This window comes from Vanrija pseudolonga, chromosome 4 (genome assembly GCF_020906515.1).
Source record: "Vanrija pseudolonga chromosome 4, complete sequence".
Lineage (NCBI taxonomy): Eukaryota > Fungi > Basidiomycota > Tremellomycetes > Trichosporonales > Trichosporonaceae > Vanrija > Vanrija pseudolonga.
This window is the reverse complement of record NC_085852.1, coordinates 2,937,797-2,956,439: the sequence shown is the minus strand read 5'-3', so window position 1 is coordinate 2,956,439 and position 18,643 is coordinate 2,937,797. Positions and strand designations below refer to the sequence as shown.

At 65.1% G+C, this 18,643-nt stretch overlaps 13 protein-coding genes across 13 annotated transcripts; 9 read left to right on the top strand and 4 right to left on the bottom strand.

Annotated features, from left to right (window-relative positions):
- Positions 1-51: 51 nt before the first annotated feature.
- LOC62_04G006431 (uncharacterized protein) lies at positions 52-351 on the bottom strand (the record flags this gene model as incomplete). Its single annotated transcript, XM_062772999.1, has 2 exons — positions 52-284; positions 309-351. The coding sequence occupies 2 exons, from the start codon at positions 349-351 to the stop codon at positions 52-54; spliced, it is 276 nt and encodes a 91-aa protein (XP_062628983.1).
- Positions 352-728: 377 nt separating this feature from the next.
- SPAC2F3.05c_1 (putative oxidoreductasec) lies at positions 729-1,812 on the bottom strand. Its single transcript, XM_062772998.1, has 5 exons — positions 1,731-1,812; positions 1,165-1,698; positions 1,016-1,129; positions 888-983; positions 729-851 (listed from the first exon to the last, which is right to left on the bottom strand). Exons 1-5 carry the CDS (start codon positions 1,803-1,805, stop codon positions 795-797), a joined length of 876 nt encoding a protein of 291 aa, XP_062628982.1. The 5' UTR covers positions 1,806-1,812; the 3' UTR covers positions 729-794.
- Positions 1,813-1,832: 20 nt separating this feature from the next.
- On the top strand, positions 1,833-2,575 carry LOC62_04G006429 (uncharacterized protein). The gene is made up of 2 exons (XM_062772997.1): positions 1,833-2,333; positions 2,373-2,575. The coding sequence occupies exons 1-2, from the start codon at positions 2,084-2,086 to the stop codon at positions 2,519-2,521; spliced, it is 399 nt and encodes a 132-aa protein (XP_062628981.1). The 5' UTR covers positions 1,833-2,083; the 3' UTR covers positions 2,522-2,575.
- Positions 2,576-2,701: 126 nt separating this feature from the next.
- Positions 2,702-3,274, top strand: LOC62_04G006428 (uncharacterized protein; the record flags this gene model as incomplete). Its single annotated transcript, XM_062772996.1, has 2 exons — positions 2,702-3,068; positions 3,102-3,274. 2 exons carry the CDS (start codon positions 2,702-2,704, stop codon positions 3,272-3,274), a joined length of 540 nt encoding a protein of 179 aa, XP_062628980.1.
- A 267-nt stretch (positions 3,275-3,541) lies between these two features.
- On the top strand, positions 3,542-5,933 carry SPAC12B10.04 (putative tubulin--tyrosine ligase). Its single transcript, XM_062772995.1, has 6 exons — positions 3,542-3,950; positions 4,117-4,503; positions 4,544-4,733; positions 4,820-5,050; positions 5,086-5,319; positions 5,357-5,933. Exons 1-6 carry the CDS (start codon positions 3,781-3,783, stop codon positions 5,744-5,746), a joined length of 1,602 nt encoding a protein of 533 aa, XP_062628979.1. The 5' UTR covers positions 3,542-3,780; the 3' UTR covers positions 5,747-5,933.
- A 35-nt stretch (positions 5,934-5,968) lies between these two features.
- LOC62_04G006426 (uncharacterized protein) lies at positions 5,969-7,119 on the top strand (the record flags this gene model as incomplete). The annotated part of the gene is made up of 2 exons (XM_062772994.1): positions 5,969-6,187; positions 6,226-7,119. The coding sequence occupies 2 exons, from the start codon at positions 5,969-5,971 to the stop codon at positions 7,117-7,119; spliced, it is 1,113 nt and encodes a 370-aa protein (XP_062628978.1).
- Positions 7,120-7,141: 22 nt separating this feature from the next.
- Positions 7,142-8,185, bottom strand: cysl-2 (Bifunctional L-3-cyanoalanine synthase/cysteine synthase; the record flags this gene model as incomplete). Its single annotated transcript, XM_062772993.1, has 1 exon — positions 7,142-8,185. One exon carries the CDS (start codon positions 8,183-8,185, stop codon positions 7,142-7,144), a length of 1,044 nt encoding a protein of 347 aa, XP_062628977.1.
- A 324-nt stretch (positions 8,186-8,509) lies between these two features.
- Positions 8,510-9,579, top strand: LOC62_04G006424 (uncharacterized protein; the record flags this gene model as incomplete). The annotated part of the gene is made up of 3 exons (XM_062772992.1): positions 8,510-8,567; positions 8,608-8,774; positions 8,824-9,579. The coding sequence occupies 3 exons, from the start codon at positions 8,510-8,512 to the stop codon at positions 9,577-9,579; spliced, it is 981 nt and encodes a 326-aa protein (XP_062628976.1).
- Positions 9,580-9,959: 380 nt separating this feature from the next.
- LOC62_04G006423 (uncharacterized protein) lies at positions 9,960-11,087 on the top strand (the record flags this gene model as incomplete). Its single annotated transcript, XM_062772991.1, has 3 exons — positions 9,960-10,157; positions 10,209-10,238; positions 10,290-11,087. The coding sequence occupies 3 exons, from the start codon at positions 9,960-9,962 to the stop codon at positions 11,085-11,087; spliced, it is 1,026 nt and encodes a 341-aa protein (XP_062628975.1).
- Positions 11,088-12,408: 1,321 nt separating this feature from the next.
- LOC62_04G006422 (uncharacterized protein) lies at positions 12,409-14,049 on the top strand. Its single transcript, XM_062772990.1, has 3 exons — positions 12,409-12,487; positions 12,535-12,728; positions 12,777-14,049. Exons 1-3 carry the CDS (start codon positions 12,433-12,435, stop codon positions 13,635-13,637), a joined length of 1,110 nt encoding a protein of 369 aa, XP_062628974.1. The 5' UTR covers positions 12,409-12,432; the 3' UTR covers positions 13,638-14,049.
- A 359-nt stretch (positions 14,050-14,408) lies between these two features.
- LOC62_04G006421 (uncharacterized protein) lies at positions 14,409-15,295 on the top strand (the record flags this gene model as incomplete). Its single annotated transcript, XM_062772989.1, has 3 exons — positions 14,409-14,636; positions 14,695-15,099; positions 15,164-15,295. 3 exons carry the CDS (start codon positions 14,409-14,411, stop codon positions 15,293-15,295), a joined length of 765 nt encoding a protein of 254 aa, XP_062628973.1.
- A 364-nt stretch (positions 15,296-15,659) lies between these two features.
- Positions 15,660-17,599, top strand: LOC62_04G006420 (uncharacterized protein; the record flags this gene model as incomplete). Its single annotated transcript, XM_062772988.1, has 3 exons — positions 15,660-15,684; positions 15,719-15,918; positions 16,031-17,599. 3 exons carry the CDS (start codon positions 15,660-15,662, stop codon positions 16,754-16,756), a joined length of 951 nt encoding a protein of 316 aa, XP_062628972.1. The 3' UTR covers positions 16,757-17,599.
- On the bottom strand, positions 16,811-17,999 carry LOC62_04G006419 (uncharacterized protein; the record flags this gene model as incomplete). The annotated part of the gene is made up of 2 exons (XM_062772987.1): positions 16,811-17,656; positions 17,706-17,999. The coding sequence occupies 2 exons, from the start codon at positions 17,997-17,999 to the stop codon at positions 16,811-16,813; spliced, it is 1,140 nt and encodes a 379-aa protein (XP_062628971.1).
- Positions 18,000-18,643: the final 644 nt, after the last annotated feature.

Sequence of the window (18,643 nt, the reverse complement as noted above, 5' to 3'; positions counted from 1 at the left end):
TTACTCTTGGGCAAGGTAAAGTACGGCTCCATTCGGCTCGGCTTCGGCCAGCTAGTCGCGCCACGCCCGCACCCTCGCGCTGGCGCGCACGGCACGCGTCTCGTCGCGCGCCGCAGCGAGCTCCTCGCCCGCCGCGAGAGCCTCATACCCCTCGTCTTCCTGTGGCTCGCCATCGGCCGTCGCCTGCTGCTTGATGCGTACTTGCCAGTCGATGTTGAAGACGTACGGGATGAGCGGGGTCTTGAGCCTGTGCTCGCGTGGCGTCGAGTCTGGGGCGGCGTGAGCTGGGGGTGGGGCTGGGGACGTACTGGGCCCGCCGGCTTCGAGGATCATGGTCCAGGTGATGGCCATTGTGTGGGTGTCGTGGGTGTGTGTGGGTGTGGGGACCTCGGCGGGGCGATTGTGTGGCGACGATCACTGGGCGGCCTTTATCATGCCTGCGGCGGACACCACGCGGTGCCACCACCACCTTGCACCTCAGGCTCCCGCGGCTGTTTGCTGCGGTGCACCCGTCTTGCATCGTTCCTGGCCCTCCCACTAGTCCAGCACGAGCTATAAACAGGCCACTGTAGTGCGGCAGGCCCAGTGGAGCCATCGCCAGACACGTATCGCCCTGTGCCTCGTCTGCTAGTGCTGGTGCGACAGCGCGGGCAGACACGGCGGCTTGGGTGAGTGGGGCGGGGAGGGGTGACTGAGGCGTTATCACTCCATCCTCCTTGTAGTGCCACTGGTTGTGTGTGACCAATGCAAGCGGCATAATCGCATATGATGAGCTAGCTCTATTGCGCATCTCCCTACTCCACATCCACAACGTCCCAGTCGGTAACGAGATACTCGTCCAGCGCATCGAGCTGGTGTCAGCGCTGCCCCATCTCGCTCACACTTACCGCCTGCATATCCGCGTCGTCGAGGGCAAAGTCGAGCACGTTGGCGTTGGAGGCGATGCGTGCGGGGGATACAGACTTGGGAATGACGATGAAGCCCTGGGTGTCAGCTCGTTCTCTCCCCCACGTACATGCTGCAGCCCCCACCGGAGGAGGATCTGCGCCTTATCCCTTCCGTGCTTCTTCGCGATGGCGACAAGCGCCGGGTCGTCGAACTTGATGCCGCGCGCGAGCGGCGCCCACGCCTGAGGTGTGTCAGCGAGCCCTAAACCCAACGCACTTCAAGGAGGATGCCCCGCGCCTCGCATGCCGCGACGATATCCTCGTGCCGCATCCAGGGGTGCAGATCGACCTGGTTGACCGCCGGCAGCTCGCCCTGCATCTCGTCGAGGTGCTTGACGCCAAAGTTGCTCACGCCGACCGAGCGCACCAGGCCCTCGCTACGCGCGTCAACGAGCGCACGCCACACCTCCTTGCGGGTGGCTGCGCCGCCGATCGGCGAGTGGAGGAGGTACAGGTCGAAGTAGTCGAGCCCTGCGCGCCCCAGCGACGCGCGCAGGTCGGACAGCGCGGCGGCGTAGGACCGGTTCCGCATCAGCTTGGACGTGATGAAGTAGTCGCTGCGCTGGGCGCCCGTGTCCTTCAAGTGGTCCGCCAGCGCACGCCCGACGTCCGCCTCGTTGTAGTACCACTCTGCCGTGTCGACGTGCTTGTACCCCGCCGCCAGCGCGGCGCGGACCGCGGCGTACGTCTCCTTGCTAGACATGTCGTACACGCCCAGGCCGAACTGCGGGATCGTGTGCCCGTCGCGCATCTGGCGTCAGCGGGCTCTATGGGCAGACTCGCCTTGAGCCTGTGCTCGAGCGACGCGCCGACCGATGCCATTCTGAGCTTTGCGATGTGGTGGTGGATGATGGGCATTGGGTCGAGACGGTCATTGTCGGGTTGGTCCGATACGTCATTGCTGCTGCTGTGGGTGGGGGTGGCGGGGTGGGCTCACCTTTTAGCTCTTTATCCCGCCAAACCACAACAGGCACTTCAACACTGCTCCATCTCCCACCACTACCACCACCATGCTCCTCGACGACTAGTCAGCCGTCAACTGCACCGTGTCCGTCGGGCGCGTCGGCTTCCGCTGCTGCCTCCGCGCAGGCGGGCAATGGCTCAACGACCTCACCTGCGCCTTCCGCGAGGATTTGATGACGCACAACACGGCGATGGGCAGCCGCCTGCGCGCATGGAACGAGTGCCTCGCGACCGCGGCAGAGGGGAACGACACGCTGGCCGACATGCTCGCGGACGCGGGGCAACTGTGCTTCGCGGCACCCGGCTCGACGACAGAGTTTCAGGTGGTAATGCGGGTCCTTCTGCTCGTGTTTGGCGCCGTTACCTTCCTCGGCGCCGTGGCCTTCCTCATTTCGCTTTATACCAGCATGACGCGCGGGGCACGTATGTGGGCTTGGTTCAGACAGGCCGCTGACAGACAAGATGAACGCAGGGCCGCGCTGGAGGCGGGCTCGCGCTCCTCCGAGGCGGAGAGCACGCCGCTCTTCGCCGAGGCCGAGGGCGACGAGGAGCAATGGCACGAGAAGGAGAGCGATAAGCCGCGAAGCATGGGCCATGATGGCAAATCGTAGCAATGTTGCGCACTGCTTTTGTCAGTCTGATATGTATGTACAGTGTGTCATTTGCCACGGTGCTGGGTGCGAGCTGCACCCCGCAGGCTTCTCTTCTCGCCGCCTTGACCCAAGACACAGCTGTGACTTGAACACTGCTGTATCATCCACCTCCACCACCACCACCACCACACCATCGCCATGCTCCTGGACGACCAGTCAGCCATCAACTGCACCATCGACATCGGGCGCGCCGGCTTTCGCTGCTGCCTCGCCGCAGCGGGGACATGGGTCAACGACGTGACCTGCACGTTCCGTGAGCAGCCGGCCCTTAGCGGGTCATCGGACAACGCCATGGCCCAGCGCCTAGCCGACTGGAACAGGTGCCTCGCGACCGAGGCGGCAGGCAACGAAACGCTCACCGACATGCTCGCCGCCGCAGGCCAGGTGTGCTTCGCGGCGCCCGGCTCGACGAGGTACCTGCGCGGCGCGATACTCGGCCTCCTCACCGGGGTTGGCATTGTGCTCGCACTGGCCGCCGCCGCTCTTGCTTACTGGACATGGCTGGGTAGGTGTGCGTCTGGAGTATCGCTGACGGTAGATTGGCGCAGCCGCCCGCCGAAGAGAGACGAGACGGCCGGCTTCAACGCGGGCTCCGAGGACATGGAGATGGAGAGCACGGCCCTCCTCACCGCTGTCAACTCGGAGCGCGGCGACGAGGACTGGTACAAGGATCGTCACAGGCGGCGCAGCGGGGAGAGTGGCAGGGCGTAGGAGGGTGCTCCTGCTGCTGCTGCTGCTGCTGCTGCTGCTGCTGCTGCACCGAGTACACACACCGCTATGGTATCGCCACCGGCAATTAGGGCTTTGTAATCCATGTGTATCACTTCTAATACCCCACGTGGCATTTTGTAATCTGATTAGATGTTTCCCCGCCTCCACATTTTAAAGTGCCAAGATTTGGCCCAGTTTTGCGTTTTGCGACGACGAAATGGCAGCGTGAGCGCGCGTTTCAGATTGCGGCTGGTCGTGCTCTCGTCTCTCGCTCCTTTGCAGTCACCTCCTCGTACTCATCCCTGCACGCAAACTACTCGATAACGTTACTCATTGCTCGTTTGGGCTAGACACGACGACAACGACAGACACGACACTGCGAGGCCCTTTGGTTACCCGAGACAAAACTTGTTGCAACGCCTCGAGTGTTTGTGATTGATTCAACTGCGCGCTCTCCATCGCACATTCATTTGTTTACTCCACTCCACCTCACTCCACCAACGACCATGTCGCGCGACGACTCGGACGACGAGCGCCAGCCCCCGCTGACCGCCTTTGTCAACTTCCCCTCGCCATACACCCAGACGCTGCTGCTCCGCGCGCTGGCTGCGACGTTGCCGGCCGTTAACATTACCGTCCTGCCGCCCGACGAGAAGAACCCGCCGAGGCTGCAATGGTGAGTGGCGCGGGGCAGGTGTAGCGAAGAGCGCGTGCTCGAGGACGTTGAGTGTGGCCACTTTTCCTTCTCCAGCACGTTCGTTCGTCGCAGCGGCCGTGTCTATTTGTGCGGTGGCTTGCTGGCCCATGCACTCCAACGGAGGGAGGGAGCTCACACCACGCAGGGCAGACTACGACCTCATGTCCTTTGACAAGCCGCACGCCGACCCGTCGTACCAGATCTCGTCGTACATTTACCGCAAGGCGCTCATCCGGAAACACCAGCTGCACTCCACGGTGCAGGAGTACCTCGCCAAGGCGGACCACCGTGGCGAGAAGAGCGTGCTCGCTGCCCCCGAGAATGGCGGCGTCGGCGGCATGCCAAAGGGATGGACGATTGATATCCAGTTTGCCGACGAGCTCGACGAGCTGCTGCTCGACGATCTGTATGAGCTTGCCCAGGCGATGCAGCTCAACGAGGGGGACGGGGACGAGAAGCGGTGGTTCATTCTCAAGCCGGGATTCGCGGACAGAGCACAGGGAATCAGGTTGTTTTCGACCGAGGACGAGCTGTGAGTGGGCACGGAGAGAGCCAACAGCTGACATCTACAGCCGCGAAATCTTCGAGGAGTTTGAGCCCGAGTCCGAGGACGAGTTTGAGGACGCCGAGGACGGTGAGGACCACGACGACGCCGCACTGGCATCCTCCACCAAGGCTGTCACCTTGAATGATGACGACGACGAGGACAAGGACGAAGGAACGGCCGTGCAGACCTCGCACCTCAGGCACTTTGTCATCCAGGTGAGTACCGAGCACACACGGGGGCGATCGCACACACCGCGACGATCGCACACACCGTTGATCTTGTGCACGCGCTCATTCCACAGGAATACCTCCCCCGCCCGGTCCTGTTCGACCTGCTCGAGCACCCTGGTTCGCCTCCCCGGGGACAAAAGTTTCACCTGCGCGCCTATGTCCTCGTGACGGGCAGCTACACTGTGCACCTTTCGCGGACGATGCTGGCGCTGTTCTCCGGCGCGCTGTATTCCCAGCCCACGAGCTCGGCGGACGGCGAGCCAATCGACCTGAGACCACACCTCACCAACACGTGTCTCCAGGTGAGCTTTGCCCTTGTCGCCTAGCTGACGCCCAGACCGACGGCTTTGGTGCGCCCGTGCCCCAGGAAAACCTTGTGCGGCTCTTCTGGGACCTCCAAGGCCTCACTGCGCTGTCATCAAACGACGGCGGATACTCGCCCAAGGGCACCGTCACGCGCGAGTGGCTCGACGCAACGTTTGCCAAGGTCGGCGAGGTCGTCGCCGAGGCCGTCAAGGCGGGCGCCGAGTGCGGCTCGTTCGGGCTGCAACTGATGCCTAATGCGTTCGAGGTGAGTGCGGGCTGTGATGACTTTTCTGACTTGGTAGATCTTCGGTGTCGACCTGATTTTGTCTCACCCGCCGTCGACGGGTGGCTCAAGCACACCGACGACCCCAACGCCCATCACGGCGCCGAGCACGCCGGCGGTCCCTGCGCCCGGAGACGCGTTCAGCGCCACCCTCCCAGCGCTCGCCGTGCCCGATGTCACGCTGCTCGAGTTCAACGCGTCGCCCGATTTCCACCAGTCGGGCGAGGTGCTCCGCCCTCGCCTGCTCGAGATGTTCAAGGGCGTCGTGCGGTTGTCGATTGCGCCGTTCTTCGGCATCGATGCCGAGCCAGGCAATGAGCCGGTCAAGGAGGGCCCGATGAAGCTGGGTGAGGAGAGATACGACTGGCGTCTGGTTGGTCAGGGCGAGATCCGGGGGAACTGGGCATAGCGGCGTGGCATAGTATCTTGTCTTCTTGTCTTGTCTTGTGCGTCGTGCTTTAGAGCTGCATCTGCATGCATATTGCTTGCTTGCTGTGAGTTGTCGCGGCATCGACGCCGGCCCAGCGTATCCGGCGACTCCGGCGAAGGCCGACCGACTGACCAGGCGAACGCCGACGTCATAAGCTCCATCTCTCCCGACCCGCTTCACAAAGTCTCCATCCACTCTCAAATGCCAGATAGCAGCGGCCCCAGCACCCCTCTAGCGCTGGGCATCAAGGCATGGGCGCAGACAGACGGGCTGCAGTGGCGCGCCGTGACGGGCGAGCCACTGGCCCCTCTGGCCGCGTTCCCGCCCCCACCGCCGGCACCGTACGTCGACCTCCGTCCAATGGTGGACCCGAAGCCCGCGAATGGGGCATACACCGAGCGCGCAGTTACCGTGGACTCGGTACGTGCCCTACCTCCCCTCTCCCCTCTAACACCCAGCTGCACGCGCTCGACGACACCGTGGCCGCGCTCAACGAAGCCAGAATATCAAAGCTCGACCTGACCCTCTCGCTCGACGCCGCGCTGCACGACGCAGCCCCACAGCGGCACTACTTCTCCCGCCTCCTCTCGCGGCTCGACGCCCGAACCCTGCGCCAGCTGAGCATCACCCACCCGCTCGAGTCGGCCGACGTGCCCCCGCTCTCCGACTTCCTCCTCTCGCCCGCTGCGCGCGGGCTCGAGTGGCTGCGCCTGTCGAGCAGCTTCGCGACGGCAGACTACGACCGCCTCGCGGACGGGGTACGCCGGAACCCGTCCCTCACCGACCTGTGCCTCCAGCGCGCGACGTGCACGCGGTTCCCGCCGTGCGTGTGCAGTCGTGCGCGGGATCCGGGGACGACGGCGGGGCTCGCGATCAACAGGCTGTATGCGCTTCTGGCGAGGAACGCGCGGTACGCGCGCCGTGTGCGCGCCGCTGTTCGGCGCGTACTGCCTGTCGCGAGGGTCGTCTTGACGGCGACAAGAGGGGAGGAGGGGAACGCGTGCGCGTTCCCCCTGCTCGAGCTGCCGCACGAGCTCGTGCTCGAGGTGGTGCGCCACGCGTCGGGCGACGCGCGCGTGCTGAACGACGCGCAGTGGAGCAGGGTCATCGCGCACGCTGAAGACCCGCGCTCTGCGGCGCGTGTAGCGCGTGGGTTGGCGATCTCGGCCGCCAACGGCGCAGGCATGCGCGATGCCCGTGCCGAGTGGTTTGCCAACGGGCAGTTCTTCTGGGAACACGGGGGTATGAAGGAGGAAGCGGAGGACGCGGGGCGCGCGGACAGCGACGACGACGACGACGCGGACTATGGCAACGGCGTGGTCCGCTCTGGGGCCATCTTCTTCGGGTGGTAGAAGAAAGAGCATGTATACATGATTATAGTGTCTTGTCTAGCTGGTCCGCGAGGGTGTCTGCAGCGGCGGCGGCAGGCTTCGCCTCGTCCGCCTCCTCCGGCAGCTCGGCCCACAGGTCTGTGGACAAATACTTGAGCCCCGAGTCACACACGACAAACACAACCGTCTTGCCCTCCATCTCTGGGCGGCGCAACACCTGCACCGCAGCAGCGAGGTTCGCGCCGGACGAGTATCCGCCAAAGATGCCCTCGCGCGTGGCGAGCAGGCGCGCGTGGTCGCGCGCCTCGGCGCCAGAGACCTGCAAGTATCCGTCCGGCACCACGCCGTGCAGGAAGCGCAGGTCGGGCATCGAGTACCCGCCGCCTTGGATCGGGTGGTCGGGATTGGCGACGGTACGGTGCGCGAGGATCGCCGCGTCGGTCGGCTCGACGACGAAGCACTGAATGTCGGGTTTGAGCTCCTTGAGCCGGCGCGACGTGCCCGCGAACGTGCCGCCCGAGCCGACAAAGTCGACGAACGCGTCGACCTCGCCCGCCGTGTCGTCCCAGATCTCCTGCGCCGTCCCGTCGTAGTGGGATTGGGGGTTACCGTCGCGCAGGAACTGGTCGGCGCGGAACGCGCCCCGCTGTTCGGCGACTTCGCGCGCGCGCACCTCGACGAGCGCGAGGTCCGTGCCCGACACCTGGCCGACGACGCTGCCCGGCGCCTGGTCGACGAGCACGACCTCTGCACCGAGCGCGGCCATCATGCGTGCCCTCTCGGGGCTGTTGCCACGGGACATGACAGCCACGAAGGGGTGCCCGCGGACCGCGCACACGATCGCGAGGCCGGTCCCCGTATTCCCCGAGGTCAGCTCGACGACCGTCTGCCCCGGCGCCAGGGTGCCGCTTGCGGCCGCCTCGTCGAGGATGCCGAGCGCCGGCCGGTCCTTCTTGCTCCCGCCCGGGTTGAGGTTGTCGAGCTTGGCGAGCAGGGTGCCGCGCAGCCCTAGGGACGCAGTGAGGCGGTCGAGCCGCACGAGCGGCGTGTGGCCTATCGCGTCGACGGCGGACGCGAGGACTGGCATTGTGGGTGGGTTATTGGGGGGACTTGGACGCCGAGGTGAGCAGTCGGTATTTGTACCATTCCGAAGATTAACCTCTCGCCCGTCGGCTTCGCCCGTCGTGCCGAGTGAGTCGTCATGACGCGCCGCGAAGGCAAGCAAGTCATGTTTGCGTCTTTCCAACTCGGCGTGCAGACTCGAACCCACTCCCGACTCGTCCAGCACGGACAAGCACAGTGGGCGAGCACATAGCGGGTGAGCACGCCGAACGGGCTAGATTGCGCGCCTGCCTCGCATTTCCAGCTCCGCGCATTTCCATTTCCCATCGCCCCGCCTAGCTCCCTCGGCATGTTGGCCCGCCGGCATGACCCCGAGTCACCAGGCCCAGGACGCGGCCCGAATCGACGTGAGTGAGCCGTTCGCCCAACACAAGCTGATAGACACAGTGGTCCTGTGGGTTGAGGGCGCGTTCAACCGACTCAACTGGGCCGCATCAGAGGCGGGGGAGATGCCGCTCGCTGATCCGCTCGCTCCGCTGCGCGCCTGGCTCGGCGAGGAGCCGTGGGACGCCGACGACGAGACGAGCTCTATCGTCGAGTTTCCCGTCGTCTGTGTGCGTTGGTTGGTGTACCTCTGGCTGGCGCTACTGACGCCCGCTGCAGAACGGCGACTACGCCGCCCTCATCGGCGTGCTGAATGCCTGCTCGCTGCGGTACGTCGACCTGCGGTACGACCGCTTCCCGCTCGAAGGAGACCCGGCGCACCTCGGCCGCGCGCTCCTCGACGGCCTGACCGCGCCGGTACAGGAGCTCGACGCGCACGTCACCGAGTCGTCGATGTACTACTCGGCCTCGGACGCGTCGCTCGACTCGCTGCTCGGCTACCTCTTGTCCGAGCGCGGTAACCGCGCACAAGTCGTCAACGTGTACACTGCGCACCTGGACGCCGTGCAGCTCGCCCGCCTCGGCGACGCGGTCGAGCGGCACGCGTGCATCGAGGACGCGCGTGCCTCGAGGACCGAGTACATCGACGCGTTGGAGGACAGCGAGCGTACCGCGCAGCATGTGCGTCTGAAGGGCTTGTTCGCGCGCAACAAGGAGCGGAACGAGCGTGTGCGGGTTGCGGCGTTGCGCGCGCTCTCTCCGGCGAGGGTACTCCTCCACGCGAAGCAGGGTGGTGATGCCTCTGCGTTCGCGCGCCTCCCGAACGAGGTGGTGCAGCATATCGTGCGCATGACGGAGGACGACCTCAGCGACAGGCAGTGGGGAACCCTCCTCCGCCATGTCGCCGACCGGGCGGCGTCTGCGGCCGTGTTCGCTGAAGTCCGGCGCCTTGAGATGCTCGAGGAGATGGACGGGCGCGAGATTGCCGACGAGTGGCTGTACAACGGCGGCTTCTGGTACGAGGGCACGGCATGAGCGACTGTGGCGTGGCGAGCGTGGTGGCCCTTGTGTGTGGCGGACATGCGCGGTGTGGTGACTGGCCTTGGGCCCCGTACCAGTGAGCCAGCACTGGCAAACCGAGGGATGTGAGGTGTGGGCCACCTCTGAACTCTGCATGCTACGTATCACTGCAGTCTCGTCACTCACCACCAGCATGACCCGATATCGTTCGCTCGATTGTGACTTGTGCCTTGATGGCAGTGTCAGGCGGCGACGGGGTGCCAAGCCCGCAGGTGTCGTCATCCTGGTTTGTTGTTGTCACTGTCACCGCCCTCCCACCTGCCATCTCGAGCGTTTTGGTATCTAAAAACAAACCCAACCAACGATGCAAGCAACACCCTCTCGCCACTGCAACCATGACCTCTTCATCTGGAGTTAAGGGCATGTCTTCGTGGACCTACAGACCCCCAGCTGACGCCCCAGCTCGCGTCAGCATCGTCGCCGAGGCGCCGTCTACCGCGCTCAACTGGGACACGACCGCCCAGCGTGCTGAACGGAAACGCGCCGGGATCGACCCGCTAGGTCCGCTCCGAAAGGCATGTCGGAGGCCAGGCGTGAGCGACAAGTGGCTGGCACACCGGCGTGAGGCGAGAGCTGGCCGCCAGCACTTGAGCGCCGTCGCCGAGCTCACCACGGTCAGTTCCTCCTCGATCGTGGCCAGAGCCAGACTGCTCACACGCCGTTAGGTCGACGAGTTTACCGCGTTCATGGAGGCGATTGACCGGTGTTCCATCGACAGCATTGCCGTCCGTCTGGAGCGCGGTGGTGGCTTGTTCGACAACGGGGACATGTTCGCCGCTGTTTTCGTCGACCTGCTCGACATCGACCTGTGCAAGCTGATCATATGGTGCAAGACGGCCTCCCTGCCGCTCAACCACCTCGACCACTCGATCCCAGCCATCGCGCGGTACTTGACCCGTCCGCGCACGACGCAGCTGCAGCAGCTCGGCGTAATGGGGTGCACCGGCTCTCTCGCCGCGACGGGAATGATGAAGCTCCACAACCGGTTCGAAGGCGGGCTGTGGGAGGAGCGCTTGTACGGCATGGGCACGTCGGCGGGCGAGCAGATCATGCAGTACGGCTCTGCGAATGTCTCGCCCCAGCCCGAGGTGCGGCACACGGTCTTGCGCTCGCTCGTCGTGGCGCGCATGCTGCTCTTCGCCAAACCCACCCAGCGCACGGGCATCGCCAGCCTGCCCACCGAGCTCATCCGCGACATTGTCCAGCAGAGCGCACCGTACACCAACGCATTGACGAGCACACAGTGGCGCGTGCTTTTCGGACATGCTGAAGACCGGGCCGCGTTCAAGGCAATCGCGCGCGAGGTACGCGTCCGCGAAAAGCGCCGCGGGTTCACACTCGTGTCGATACTCGAGCCGTCTATCGCCACCGAGTGGTTGTACAATGGCGGGTTTTTGGCCCAAGTCGACATGGCCAGGATGGCGGAACTGGGGGATACTGATAGCTGGTTGGACTTGCGCTGAGGCTTTGGAGGCGGACTTGGATCGCGGGCTTTACATGTAGTTGCAGCTCGTCTGATGAGCACAGGTGCAAACCATTCGTGGCGCTGACGCTCGCCCGAGACCTGCTGACGCGCCGAAGATGACGTCGTAGAAGTGTATCCAGTCAGCTTGGAGCATGCCATGGCTGGGGGTGAGAGTTAAACGGTGTGGCGGTGCCCGCGGAGTGTCTAGGGGAGAGCTCTAAGACGGATAGATGAGGCGCGAGAGGACGGTGAAAGTGCAGATCTGGACCGGAGAACCTCGTTATGGCACTCTGCGAAAGGGTCCTGAGCCGCCGACGGGCACCAGTATCGCCGACCTGCCGGCCGAGCTGAGGCAGGGCATGATCTGCCAAGCAGTGGACGTGTCTTCCAAGACGCCGAGAACCGGGGTATGTTCACCGAATTTGGTCGTGTCGCGCTCGCGCGGCGCCGCTCGACGACGGTTCCTCCCATCGGGTACTCTTCATCATGTCCTCTGAAGCCCAGCAGAAGAAGAAGAACGGAGAAGGATGGCGTCGAGGTGCTCGTGGCTTCCAATGGCGCATTACAGTTCAGCCTTGACGCCAAGTGGACGTTGAGGAGTGAGCTGCTTGGATAGGTCAATATAACGACGCAGGCACCATGGCGCCGCCTTTATCTCAGGGGCAGAGGTACGGTTCGTGGCGCTGGGCCTTCAGGCTGTTGCCGCGGTGCCTCCATTGAGGTGTGCGGGGGTAAGCTGCGCACGCGGGCGTACACGGTGGGCCGCCGAGTCGCATTCTCCAGCTCTGGCGTTTCTTGGATGCATTGTTCGCTTGCGGTGGACATAGTGGCGTGGTTGCGTGCCGAGAACCCATGCCGACGGCACGAGCAAGCGAACAAGCCAAAGTAATTTGTCGGGTGCACACGTGGAGCGCGCGCACGGACTTTGCTGGGATCGGCGGCGGCCCGGCGCGCGTCTTGCTTGGCGCGCTACTTGCTCGCGACCCCGTCGACGTCGGTCGCCACGCACGCGCGCTATTCGCTCTCCACACCTAGCGCCACAGACTAAATGCACTGCCGCGCATGGCGCCACGGGTAGGCAGGTCGCTCACTCGCCGTATCGACCCCAAACATAGGCGCGGGAGATCAGCAGCACACGCACTAGCAGAGGGGTGCGGGTAGCCGATCGCTGGCCCGATGGCTGTGCCTTGACGCCGAGGCAAGAGCCGGCAGGGACGGAGTGTCAACATCCACCACACCACCGAGCGAGCAGGCGTGCGCGCGCGCGCGCGCGGCCAAACCCGCGCCTGTGCAGTACAAAGCAACTTGACATTGTTCAATCCACCTCGATTCGATGCGTAATAATGGGTTCAGCACAGTCGCGACGACGGGGCAACAAGTCGCCGCCCGACTCTGGGAGTGAGTGCGGCGTGCTGTCTCCGGGGCGTGCTCGCTGACGAAACCAGCACGACTCCAGATCCACGCAGACGCCTGCTCGACCCACCTCAACTTTGACTCGACCGAGCAGCATCTCGCTCGCATCGCGAGTGATCCACTTGCTCCTTTACGCGCGCTGTGCAGCCCGACGTCGCCCAAGACGGAGCGCAAGCACCAGGAGCGGACGGGACGGCCGCACCTGTACGGAACGGTCGACGTAATTGTGAGTGCTTCTTTTTTTCATGCCGCGGCCAACCGCTAATGCCGCTAGGGTCGTCCCGAGCTCGACGCGTTCATTGCCGCCATCAACGCGTGTGGCCCGCTGGACAACTTGACCATCACGCTGAAGAGCAGCAACGAGTTCCCCACGGCGGACGCGATCACCGCGGCGCTGCTGGACGGTCTGGACGTGCAGCTCCGAAAGCTGACCTTTGTGGCGAGGGCTCTGTCCTTTGCCGACCTGCTCATGACGGCACAGGCGCTGGTACGCTTCTTCGCCCGCCCGTGCAGCGCGACGCTCGAAGAAGTGACAGTGCACGGCCCCACGACCGGGCGGCCAGCCGAGCGCAACCTCGCCCGCGTGCTCGCCACACTCGACAACAGCTGGACATCACGCAAGTCGCACGACGGCTTGTTCGAGGTCGGCATGGACTACACGCGTACCTTGAAGCCCGACTACGACTGGGCCGAGCACAACCGCAAGCACGAGGGGATGCGGGCCGAGAACTCGCCGTGGAGCAAGTATGTGCTCGCGAGTTCGGGGCAGCATGCAGGCCTGCGCGCGTCGGCCGCCCGCGCGCTCGTCACGGCACAGGTGCTGCTCCATGCGCTGCCTGCCCCGGGCGGAGCTGCAAGCCCGTTCACGTCGCTCCCGGCGGAAATAATCCACCGCATCCTGGGCTTCACTGTCGCCGACACGCTCACCCGCGCCCAGGTGGCCACGGTGCTGCGGTACGCCGAGGACCGGGACGCGTTCACGCGCGTCGTGACCGAGTGGAACAGGCTGGATCCGAGACAGAGCTGGGACGCCGAGGCCGAGCGGCGCGACAGGCGCAACGAGTGGTGGTTCAACGGCGGGTTTTCATTGTCGCATCGCGAGGTGTGCGCCACGCGCCCGCATAGAGCGGCGTAGGTGAGGGAGAGGAGGGGCGAATGTTGTACTATTACTACTACTACTACTACCACGTCATACGACGCTGTTGTAGCTGTGCCTATGCCGCTGGTCGGTCGGGTCGAGTCGAGGCGTCGTCCAGGTCTATCAGATAGCATGGGGGTGGGCTAGCGCCTGGGGTGGGCCTGGGTCGGGTCAGCCAGCACCACAGACAGCGCCTAGTGCCGGTCATGGGCCGCCAGCGTCGGTGGAGAGTCGAGCGGCGACACTCGAAAAGAAAAACCCGAGGAGAGTGGAGAGACACATTGCCGAGATTGGGAGCGGCTCACTCCACTAGGGCCGAATGTACGTGCCCCGACATCGGACCCCGGCGGGTATAAGCACCAAGCACCAGATGCATGACGACGCCAGCGACGCGGCGTGGAGCGCTGGGGGTTGGTCGGCGGTGAATGCAAAACTAAGCATAACGCGTGGCCTGTCTCGGATGCAGGTTTGATGTGGACAGGGAGGTTGCGTCGCCTGGCTGTGGCTCCACTCCCGCGTCATGTCATAATCCTGGGTGGAGCGGGCGGCTTGGCGTGCGTGGCGACGTCGAGCGGTGGCGTGGTCAGTGCCACGGAGATAGGGTGGCACGGCGGCGTGCATCGATGGCGAGGAGCGTGGAGCGGTGCGTGTGCGCTGCGACGACAGGATGCTGCATGCAAGGTCGTCGTGGCCGGCCGACTGACTGACTATGTATGAGTTGGATGGACGTCGGCGCGCCACTACCAACCCCACCCCCGCACCACCACAATGCACCTCCCGACACCACCGACAGCGACAATACCCCTCCCCCTCGCACCTGCCACGACGCGCTCGTTTGTCGTCCTCGCCGAGGGGCAGCTAGACCTGCAGTGGACGGCGGACGCGCGCGCGCAGGGCGTGTACTCTGCGCTGCGGGTCGTGCCGGGCGCAAGCAACGGCGGCAACAGCGGCGAGGCCGCTCGCACGCGGTACATTGCGACGTTTACCTGGGCCGATGTGCGCTTCTACCCCACCTGTTCCGGGCGACAATGCTGACACCACCGACACCCACCAGACGACCGAGCTCGACGCCATCCTCACTGCGCTCAACGCCTCGCGCCTCTCGTCCATTTGCTTCCTGTACGACCCGTACCCCAACGACGAGCTGTACGCGCGCATCCTGGCGCTCATCGACATCCCCGCGCTCAAGCACCTGTGGCTCGGCGCGCGGCCGACAGTCGACACGCTCCCGCACGAGCTGGCGTTCTTGTCCTCGCCGCGCGCGGCAGGGCTCGGCTTCTTCTCGCTCGACTTTGAGCCCCACTCCCAAGGGGACGTGGACGCGATCGCGCACACGCTTGCCACAACAGAGGAGGACATGGGCGCCCTCGCTGAGGGCAGCTGTGCGCCGCAGCAAGGCGGCCACAAGCGCCGCCGCCTAGTCGGTGTTCTTGAGGAGAATGGAGAGCGCAAGGAGAGAGTGAGGGACGCGGTGAGGAGGGCGTTAGTCCCTGCAAGGGTGCTGCTTTGCGCGAGGCCACCAGAAGAAGGCGAAGGCGAAGGTGAAGGTGAAGGTGAAGGAAAAGGAGAAGGCGAAGAATCAGCAGTGCACGACGACCACGACCCCCGCCCGTTCCCCATCCTCGACCTCCCCCGCGAGCTACTACACGCCGTGATAGAGCACGTATCGGGCGACCCCCGTGCGCTCAGCGCGGCGCAGTGGGCCAAGCTCCATCGCCATGCGGAGGACCCCGCCGGGCTGGCGCCGTTGGCGCGCGGGATGGCCGTTGCAGAGGACGACCCGCGCGTCGGGCGGCAGGCGGCGTGGGATGAGTGGCTGCATAACGGCGGGTTCTGGTGGGATGAGGGGGGAGGTAGTAGATAGAATAGACACGCATGGATAGACAGCAGACGTAGATAGACACCGTACAACAACGTAGACACAAGACAAACATGGAAGCAGTCAGTACCAACCGAGTCTCGCGCCGGAGATCTCCGAGTCGGCGTCGTCCATCTCCGTGTCGTCACTCACTCGCCGTAATGAGCACCCCCGGCGTAGCGGACAGTAAGCCGCCCGAGAGACCAAGCTGACCCCGCAGCCGTGGGCACGTCGACGACGCCGACAGACCTGACGCTGCGCGCGAGCGCACAGCATAACGGGCTACAGTGGGACGCGGGGCGGCGGCGGGGCGACCCGCTCGCGCCGCTCGTTGCGGTCGAAGAGCAGTTTGCGGGGCTGATGAGCGGGGAGGGGAGGCGCGAGCGGGGGAGTCTGAGGGTACAGACGCGGTGTCGCAGCGTGAGTTGGCGTGCGTGGTGGGGGAAGGAAGGTAGAGCTGACGCCTGCCCGCTACCGCCTGCCTGCATGTGTACATACGCCGCGCCCTCGCTTCGCTCGGACACTCGCGCAGCTCGACGAACTCGACTCGGTCATAGCCCACATCAACGCGGCGCGCATCGCCGACCTGACCATCTCGATCCTCCCCACCAGCTCCTCGCAGGCCGTCGACAAGCGGTACCTCTCGCGTCTCTGCGCAAGGCTGGCAGTCCCCTATCTTCAACGGCTGACCATCACGACGCCAGTGGAGCGGGACAACGTGTCCGCGCTGTCGTCGTTCCTGCGCCGGTCGAAAGGGCTGCACAGCGTCGTGTTGGAGGGCTTGCGGCTAGTCCAGGACGACATTGGCGCGCTGCTCGCCGCCGCAGAGGGAAGCGACACGCTGTCGCATATCTGCGTCGCGCGCTCAGTATGTCTCTCGAACGGAGCGTGCGGGTGCGCGTGCGCGGCGGCGCCGGCACTGGCGGCACATGGGGAGCACGTACGCCGCGCCCAAGCGACCGTACGGGCCGCTATCGTGCCCACGCGCATACTCCTGCGCGCGAGGCCAAGCGACGAGGTGGACCCAGAAGCGTTTCCGCTGCTCGAGATGCCCGGCGAGCTCGTCGCGCTGGTCGTCAAGCACTGTTCTGCCGACGTTGGCGCGCTCACCGCCGCGCAGTGGCTCAAGCTGTTCACGCACGCGCAGGATCCCGAGTCGCTCGGCCTCGTCGCGAACGGGGTGCGCGCGGCGCTTATCGACGGGCGCAGCGTGGATGAGGCGCGAGCTCAGTGGCTCGTCAACGGCGGGTTTTGGTGACGACGACGACAATTGCATGTGAGAGCATAATGACACAGTCTACGATGCTACGCCCTACGACACCCGGCGCAGGTCGCTCCGCGCCGAGGGTGGAATAGCGCGGTCCCAGAAGAATCCCCCCTCAGCAAGCCACTCGGCAATGACCTCGCTCGTGCGCGCGCCGCCAAACGCCGTGCCGACGCGGCGCAGCCCCTGCCGATCGGCAGCGAGCGCGAACACGCGCTCCCACTGGTCGGGCGCGAGGGCGCCTGGGTCGCCGGTGGCGAAGCGCACGATGCGCACCACGACGTCGCGGGGCAGCCGGAGGACAGGGAACGGCGGCCCGGCGGGCTTGGCTGGGCGAACACGCGTGCCCCACATCGACGCCATGGCTTTCACTACGCCGCGGCGGTCGTCTCTGGCGTGGAAGAGCACGCAGGCGAGCACGAGGGCGCGGATCGCTGCCCGGCCGGCGCGGACACGCAGGCGCTCGTTCCGCCGCAGTGCGGCCCCGAGGCGCTTGCTCTCGTCGAGCATGGCGCCGAGACCCCACCCGCTGCGGCAGTAACACCGGGCCCGTTGCGGCCGGCAGCCAGCAACGCACAGCTCGGACAGGCTGGCATTGTGCCGCTCGACCGTGTCCGCGAGCACCTGGACCTCGCCTGCCGTCAACGGGCCCGGGTCGAGCGCCAGCCGCTCCAGCCCGCGCGAGGAGGAGAGACGGAGGAACGCGGCGAGGAAGGTGAATGTGTCGGCGCTGGCTGGGCCCGACGAGGACAGGGACAGGCTGCGCAGCCGCGACAGGTAGAGCGTGTTGAAGAGCTCGGGTTCCGGCGCGGGGTGGGACGCGGACGACGATGTGATGGTTATGCTTAGACTTGACGCGGAGATGGACGAGACGAGGGCCGGGAGGTCGTGAGACTGGGTGTGGGGGTCAGTCATGTGGGCATAAGGGTTTGGTTGGGCTCACCGGCACCCCGTGCCCTGTCAGAATCAGGACGTGCGTCTTCCTGTCCCGCGACAAGACCCAGGGCTCGCCGAGCTCGCGCAGGCCGCGGAGGCCGTCGCTCGGCGTCCAGATGAGGAGGAACGGCGTGGCCTCGAGGACGACGGTGTGGACTGGGCGCGTGAGCTCTTGATGGCCAAGCAACAGCGAGCTTACAGGTTGGCAGTGGACGGCCCATCGTGGTAAGGCAGGCATCAGTGAGATATGTGCGGTGGACACGTCGACGAACGCGTCGACGTCGATATTGTGCATGTCCATAGTGAGTGAGCGACGACGGTACTAGCCGCACCTCACTCATGTTTAGTTGTGGTTAGTCTGGTGAGCGATCGAGCCTGCCTGCGTGGCCTGGCCTCGACGCGATCGGCGGCGGCGGCTGGCGACTGAATTGGATCAACAGTGAGGCAACGCGCAACGAGTTGTGCTCGTGTTGTGTAGTATTGTAGGGCCATGAATGTATTGATAATGTGACGAAGGAGATCTACATGGCTGCAGAGATCTGCATGTCTCCGAGAGATAGGCAGCGGGCGACAAGCCCCCCTCCAGGTCTAGTCCCTAAGACATGGGTGGTGCCAAGCGCGGTGAGGGCTGTCACCCCCAGTAGCACAAAGTGCACGGCCGGCTATCATCTTCGCTCGGATGCATCCATCCACCCCTGCACCCCTCCGTGCCCTCCGCGGCCGGCGACGTCGGGGCGATGCACATCAACAAGGTTGACTCATGTTGACACGCGCGACGGCGCACAGCATGCGGTGGGTGCAAGGGGGACTGGACTCACCACGACGTCATTCGGTTTGGTCGGCTAGATAGACGCGGAGACTTGCACCGCAATGCGGTGACGGCCACAGCGGGGTTCTTGGCACGGACGGGCGGCGACGGAGAACGGCAAGGAGCATGTGACGGCG

Excerpts from the sequence above, each read along its gene's own strand:
- SPAC2F3.05c_1 (XM_062772998.1), bottom strand. The coding sequence starts at position 1,805 with ATGCCCATCATCCACCACCACATCGCAAAGCTCAGAATGGCATCGGTC. Across the intron at positions 1,130-1,164 it reads CGCGGGGCATCCTCCTTGAA|GCGTGGGCGCCGCTCGCGCG; the intron begins GTGCGTTGGGTT and ends GACACACCTCAG. Across the intron at positions 852-887 it reads ACGACGCGGATATGCAGGCG|CTCGATGCGCTGGACGAGTA; the intron begins GTAAGTGTGAGC and ends CGCTGACACCAG.
- SPAC12B10.04 (XM_062772995.1), top strand. The coding sequence starts at position 3,781 with ATGTCGCGCGACGACTCGGACGACGAGCGCCAGCCCCCGCTGACCGCC. Across the intron at positions 3,951-4,116 it reads AACCCGCCGAGGCTGCAATG|GGCAGACTACGACCTCATGT; the intron begins GTGAGTGGCGCG and ends CACACCACGCAG. Across the intron at positions 4,504-4,543 it reads TTTTCGACCGAGGACGAGCT|CCGCGAAATCTTCGAGGAGT; the intron begins GTGAGTGGGCAC and ends TGACATCTACAG.
- LOC62_04G006422 (XM_062772990.1), top strand. The coding sequence starts at position 12,433 with ATGGGTTCAGCACAGTCGCGACGACGGGGCAACAAGTCGCCGCCCGAC. Across the intron at positions 12,488-12,534 it reads GTCGCCGCCCGACTCTGGGA|CACGACTCCAGATCCACGCA; the intron begins GTGAGTGCGGCG and ends TGACGAAACCAG. Across the intron at positions 12,729-12,776 it reads ACGGAACGGTCGACGTAATT|GGTCGTCCCGAGCTCGACGC; the intron begins GTGAGTGCTTCT and ends TAATGCCGCTAG.
- LOC62_04G006429 (XM_062772997.1), top strand. The coding sequence starts at position 2,084 with ATGACGCACAACACGGCGATGGGCAGCCGCCTGCGCGCATGGAACGAG. Across the intron at positions 2,334-2,372 it reads CAGCATGACGCGCGGGGCAC|ATGAACGCAGGGCCGCGCTG; the intron begins GTATGTGGGCTT and ends CTGACAGACAAG.